The sequence below is a fragment of the Lipophrys pholis genome (genome assembly GCF_963383615.2).
Source record: "Lipophrys pholis genome assembly, chromosome: 2".
NCBI lineage: Eukaryota > Metazoa > Chordata > Actinopteri > Blenniiformes > Blenniidae > Lipophrys > Lipophrys pholis.
The window spans coordinates 14,991,382-14,997,609 of NC_137636.1; the positions used below are offsets into that span (position 1 = coordinate 14,991,382).

Consider the following 6,228-nt stretch of genomic DNA (forward strand, 5'->3'; position numbering starts at 1 on the left):
CAGGGTCCTGCTGTAGCTCTGTGTTGCACTTTGGAGGTATGAGTCTGTTTCTGAAGGTGCTCCTGCTGTTCACCAGGACTGTTAAGGATGGACTTCAGTTTGACAGTATTCTGCTCTTTAAGACCTGCACAGAATCCATCTCCACCCCACAATGTCACTTTCTGATGACTTTGTTGAACTTGTTGGTGTTGGCCACCCACAGCATGCAGGATAGCGCCATAATAGGCCTTTCTATGAGGTGTTGGCATGTTCTCCCTGTGCTTTGTGGATAATCTCTAGTAGTACAGCATCCTCTCACAATCAAAGAACATGTTTGCCCTCTCAGGATGAAGCACTGGACCCCTCTCAATTGATGCCCCCACACTCTGGAACTCACTCCACAAATCACTTTGACAGCAAGAACATCAGCCCTGTCAAATCCCTGCTGAAAACCATTGACTGAGTTCTGTGTAAAAGAACAGTTTAACTTATTCCGATTTTTTTCTTTGTTTATGTTCGTGATGTTTATTTTTTTCCTTCTGCAACATGTTTTGAGCTTATTATTGTTATTGTTGTTGTAAGAAAAATGTAGAAAATATTTGTTTTGGTTTTGTGTGCGTATGTGTATGCGTGTGCATGAGTTTGAGCGTATTTCTTTCCACCGTCTAAAAACATCCAAACATCCAAAAACATGCATTTGAAGCGAACCGGTGACCCTAAATTCCCTGTGGATGTGATTGTGAGGGTGTGTGGTTGTGTTTTGCCAAGTGTTGGGCTGTTCAGTTCAAGAGCCCCATAACCCCGTATCAAAGGATTGATCATCACAATCGCAGCAATGTTTGTAAACGCACCTGTAGAAGACAGAGAAAGCCCAGTTACTGTAAATCGTCGCGCTTTTGTCTCTTTTATACTGAAATGTGTTGACGCCGCGGCGGAAGTAGTGAAGTGAAACATCACCGCGAGCAGATGGGGCGAGCATGACCGCGTGCGCCGTGGATGTTCTCGTCCGGGTTGAAGCATGAATCGCACTTTTTTGATTTATTATTTTATTTTTTTTACACTTCAATTCACCGAAATCACAAATTTCTCATTCACTCGTTTTAGATTAAACAAAACAACAACAACAAAAAAATCTTTGGTGACAATTTTGCAAGAATCCTGCAAATGTGTTGATGTCAGAAACACAGTATAAACACATAAGAATATAATATCAGACAATTGCAGGTTATGATAGAAAAGTGTGCATAGACCCAACAAACAGCAGGAAGTAGTCAGAGTTCAGTGAAGTGGGCGGGGCCTAACACAGGTGAGCCAGGAAGGGAAGCTGAAACCAGAAGCGCTGTAAGTTGGGCTGTTGTTTTCTTTAGTGCTTAACGAAAATCACAACACGCACCTCAGGTAGGAAAATGTTGTCTGTCTTTGGATGATTACGGTAAACTACACTTACAGGAGGGGAAAAAACAACATACAGAAACAGCTTTGTATTTTGCTAAAAAGACAGTTGTCAACTTTCTTTTTTCTCCATTTCAACTTTGGACATTTCTTCTTACTTCACCGAGCCATTAATTTTGATTAAATGAACCTTCACATTGCTTTACCCTTTGTGTTTGTTCATACTGAGATGAAAGCCAACTGTGTACTTTGTCTATTAGAGTCATTAACAGGATTCGTGTCCATAATCTTCTTACAGAGGAAGATGCCAGAGAGGGGAAGACATGACCAAAGGAGTGAGGCGTATGCAGAGCATAAGAGCAGGGATCGCCACTATCCCCCTGATACAGACCGCTCTGTGTATGAGGGCCAAGGCCAGAACCAACGGCCGAGAGACATGGAGGAAAGAGGCTCTGCTGGTGACAGGAGGGCCAAAGAAAACAGAGAGAGGGATAGAACAACTGCTTCCCACAGGCAGGCACCTGCTCACAGGCACCACGACCATGAAGCGCACTCAAGACTGTAAGACACAATCACAGTGAACTGTCTGTGAACAAAGCACTTTCTGTTATGTTTTCTACACCAGAGGAACACCGCCTTTGGCACTGTTATTGGTGTGCGTGTGTGTGGTTATCTGATTTATTTTGTAGAGAAATAATAAATTTTACTCCATGTGTTTTTCGTAGGTCCGACAACACCTCATTGTATCACTCTGAAAGGGAGTATTATGACCAGCAGAGACCAGCGCTTTACAATCTCAGATACATCCTCACAGCGAGAGGCAAGTACACTTATTTTCAAGTTGTTTTAAAACTTATCTGCATGTGTGTGGCTGTCTAATCAACTTTTTTTAGACCTATTGTTTCATTTTGTCTCACAGCTTCATATCGCATTACAAACAAATGTGTTTATCTCGTGTCGCTCAGGCCTTTGCCAGATTATGGAGCTGTTCGTGAACCTGCTACTTGTGATCTGTGCTGGAGTGCCATACAGCAACAACGGGGGATACCGTGACCTGGCCAGCCTCGGTGGAATCTACTATTATCACTTTGGCGGAGCGGGCGCCTTCACGGGAGCTGATGCCGAGCGGGTGAAGAGGCTTGACCGAGAATTTCATCAGCTCAAACGGCCACCATACGTCTTCACCATGGCCTGTGGTGGAGTTTTAATGCTCTACGCTTGTGTCATGCTTGGTTTGGGGATTTTTAGAGTTCCTTACCGTTCCCCCCCAGTGCTGCTGGTGGAGGCTCTGCTAAATCTTCTGATTGGCCTCGGTTATATTCCAGCGCTGGCTTTCTACTTGATTAGACTGCAGCAAACCTATGACAGTCCCATCTGTAAGGAAAGAGAGCAGATGTACAAAAGCAAAGGCCACAAGGGCTTCGAGTGTCAGTACCACGGTGCAGATATTGCAGGAGCACTTTTTGGAGTACTTGGGGTCTTTGTTTTCATCTTCGGTGCAGTTTTGGCCGTCAGAGCTTTTAGGTCGGTGCGAAAGCAAAAAAAGCAAAAAGAACAAATAAGGACCATTTTTAAGTAGGCTTTACTCTTAACATACTGTTTTTCTCCAAAAATGGACAAAGACAATCGCTGCAACATGTTTTCTTTTTACCTCATTCTAAATGTTACCATTGTGAACTTTCTATAATCCAGTTTTTATGCTTTAATATTTTATACATTTTATCTCGAAGTAGTTTACACAGAGTTTACTGTCTGTTACATTAACTGTGAGTCTAAAGTTGCTGACATGGTACATTGTTTTAATGAGTTATCATATTTAGGCAGATAATCTGGACATTATGCCAGGTAGAGACATTTTTGGAAGAACAGAAAAGCACATTGACGGCATCTATTTACGCATTCGAAATCAAAAATACAGTATCTCAAAATGTAGCTTTCCCTGAAAAGGTTTTTTTTCTTTCGCTCTTCTTTCTTTTTTCTCTTTTTTTTTTTAACTCGTGGCCATAATAATCACAATCAAACATCTTGAAATGCACAATTGTTTTTAGTTTATACTGTGATGTAAGTGTAGACATGGCCAACAGCAAATAAATTTTTTGTGAAATCATTATTTTTCATGTAGTTTTCATAACGAGGGATTACTTGTAATTCAGTTGTTTATTATCTGTATGTTCTACTCATCTCATCTGCACGTGAGCGAAATGCAGTGTGATCATTATGCTGCAGCTTGATTAATGTGAGAGGCTTCATGTCTTTAAATGCATGGAGCTGTAAAACTAAATGCACACTTAATACTGGATGTCTTTTGCTCTGTGTTAAGGGAAGGGGTCCTGCTTCACATCTTCAGCTTTTGGCATCATATTTAGTGTTTTGTTTGTTATTTTGTACTGAAAACCTGGAAATATCTTGTGGGAACACAAATTTGATAACTGGACTTGTTTTTTTAAATCTTTTTCCTCTACGTAATAAAGCTTGGACTATGTCAAAGCCACATACTGTTTCGAACTCTATTACAATGTTTACGCCAATTGCAAGAACAAAGCTGGTGATAGCTGTCATATTACAGTTTATGTGTACCTTCCTAAGAATTATGTCTGTCGAATGTCTTACTCCATTATAAATTGTCATTCTGAGCATTACCAATAGATGGCATATGCATTCCTTAAGACAGGTCAGCAAATCTTTTTTTGAACTGGGAAACTTAAAGGGTATGAAGGTCTGTTAGGAAGTAAGTGAATAATGACAATACTACTGAATCGGTTCAAAGGCTTTCTAAAATGTATTTCCCATGATAGGAAACATTCGAACAATATTTTTTCTGTTCATTTAAATATATGTCGGCATTTGGAAGTGAATTACCATAGCTCAGATTATTCTGTAGATATCCTTATTGATACTTGAAGAATTCAATGTGAAAAAAACTTTATTCAAACCCAAAGGTTCACATTTTGATGATTTTAGAAATGGAATAATTCACATCATTAAATCATGTTTATACCCTCCACCATCTTTACAGAGTAAGAGGCGATTGTTTTGATCACTGCTTGGAACTTTTGAAAACGCTCACTTCATTTCATGATTATATGACTGAACAAATATAATCATCAATCATTAGATTAAACTGTCCAAAGGTTTAGTCTGATGTGAAATTGTGACAAAACATTTTGAATAAAATGGACACTAGACAAAAACAAAATCACAGTAAAAAGTTTTATTGCTACTTGGCTTAATGTTATTAAAAAAAAAAACTATTAATAGCAGCATTGAAAACAAAATAATCTTCCACTCTCAGAGCTCAAATGTGTGTAATTCTGTCTGGCAAACAGCAAAAGTGCTCATTGTTAGTTTTGTTTCTAAATAATATGTCCTCTTATCATTTTTAAACATAAAATTAAATTCTAGCAGTAAACACCATGCTAGAAAAAAATATTAGATCTCTATTTTGTACAAATAAATCATAATTTGTATGTACTTTTTTTTTTTTTTTATATTGGCTTATGTTCAGGGCATGCTTTTAACACTAAATATAGTTATAGTTAGTACCTTTGATAGTACCATAATGAGTCTTCTGTAGAATACCAACCACTTTAAATTCTGTAGCTGAGAGGGAAATATAAATTTGCATGAAACAATGAAGTACAAAAATAAACATTAACTTCTTGGCATTGAGGGAAAAAAAAATATTCAAGCATTTCTTGAAAACAATACAGAAATAAATTGTATGATTAAACAATGGCTACTTTGGTCACACGATAAACAACTGGAGCATCTCCCATCAGTTTCATCCACAGTTCACACACAATTACAGTCAGTCACTATTCACACAGGCATGCATACACTTACTGTATGTGTGCACTAAAGCTTTGAACTACACACAAACACAGACATTTTGCAACGGAGTTGTACAGAGAGCTTGAGAAGTTGTGCAAACAGGAAATGATCCCTTACTAAATTAATCAGCGGTTTAAAACAAAACAAAACAATGAAGCCGAGTCAAATAGACAACCCTCTACTTTGGTGTATGAAGGGATTCTCAGGTATCTCGACCCCTTCCACAAAGAAATTAAAGGGAATATATTTGCAATGTACCCTGCGCTGACTTTTCTTGTATCTGTGCATACAGTCTGCATATGTACATGCACATCAATTACTCCACCGATGGATTGTTACTTCAAGTTGGACTTGTACATCAGACGGGACAATAGGTGAATACATGGCATCAACTGGAAAAAATAAATGAAAGTACAGTGACGTTACAACCATGTATGAAAATGGACCAGAAGTGTGACAAAGTCCCAGTGTGACTTAGCAGCCGGGGTCAAATGAGTAAAACCACACTGCCAGTGAGACATACCGACAAAATTATAATAGCAATGTAATTTACAGAACAGAGCCCCAACTACAAATACCAAACACATACACACCAGTCAATATTAATTTTCAGACATACTTAGAAATAGGATTCTTGTAGTTTTAGATGAAAAATGAAGCTCTGATATACAATTGTATATTTACAGTTAAAACTTTGCATATGTTACAAGGGAATTCCCAAGATCTATAGTGAACATCACTGTCTCGGCTGAAGCCTTGAGGAAAGTAAAACCTTGCCCAAAAAAAATCTCAGATGTTTACCATATTAATCACAATCATGACTAACCCCCAACTTCCCCTGTGGCAACCTTCAACGTACAGCAGTGTGTGTGGCTTGGTCTAGGTGAGATCTGCACAACAGACAGAATCAGCTACTACACAGAATTTAGGATTAGCTACATTAGCCTGAGCAATAAATGTGGTTTCTGATTCAAAAGTTTAGAGCATTGTTGTTTTGTGGTAGAATATGTTTAAACCATAACAACA

The 6,228-nt window shown here is 38.6% G+C and overlaps 1 protein-coding gene across 2 annotated transcripts; it reads left to right on the forward strand.

The window, feature by feature from the left end:
- Window positions 1–934: 934 nt before the first annotated feature.
- On the forward strand, window positions 935–3,858 carry marveld3 (MARVEL domain containing 3). 2 transcript variants are annotated; one of them, XM_080493251.1, is made up of 4 exons: window positions 935–1,320; window positions 1,670–1,932; window positions 2,097–2,191; window positions 2,337–3,858. In XM_080493251.1, exons 2-4 carry the CDS (start codon window positions 1,676–1,678, stop codon window positions 2,948–2,950), a joined length of 966 nt encoding a protein of 321 aa, XP_080349377.1. In that variant the 5' UTR covers window positions 935–1,320; window positions 1,670–1,675; the 3' UTR covers window positions 2,951–3,858. The 2 variants fall into 2 exon arrangements, with proteins under 2 accessions (XP_080349377.1, XP_080349378.1); XM_080493252.1 differs by having other exon boundaries at window positions 1,294–1,377.
- The last annotated feature ends 2,370 nt before the right edge of the window (window positions 3,859–6,228 follow it).

Bases quoted from the DNA above. Each gene is read 5' to 3' on its own strand.
- marveld3 (XM_080493251.1), top strand. From the start codon at position 1,676: ATGCCAGAGAGGGGAAGACATGACCAAAGGAGTGAGGCGTATGCAGAG. The intron at 1,933-2,096 runs GTAAGACACAAT...TGTTTTTCGTAG, and splicing joins CATGAAGCGCACTCAAGACT to GTCCGACAACACCTCATTGT. The intron at 2,192-2,336 runs GCAAGTACACTT...CGTGTCGCTCAG, and splicing joins ATACATCCTCACAGCGAGAG to GCCTTTGCCAGATTATGGAG.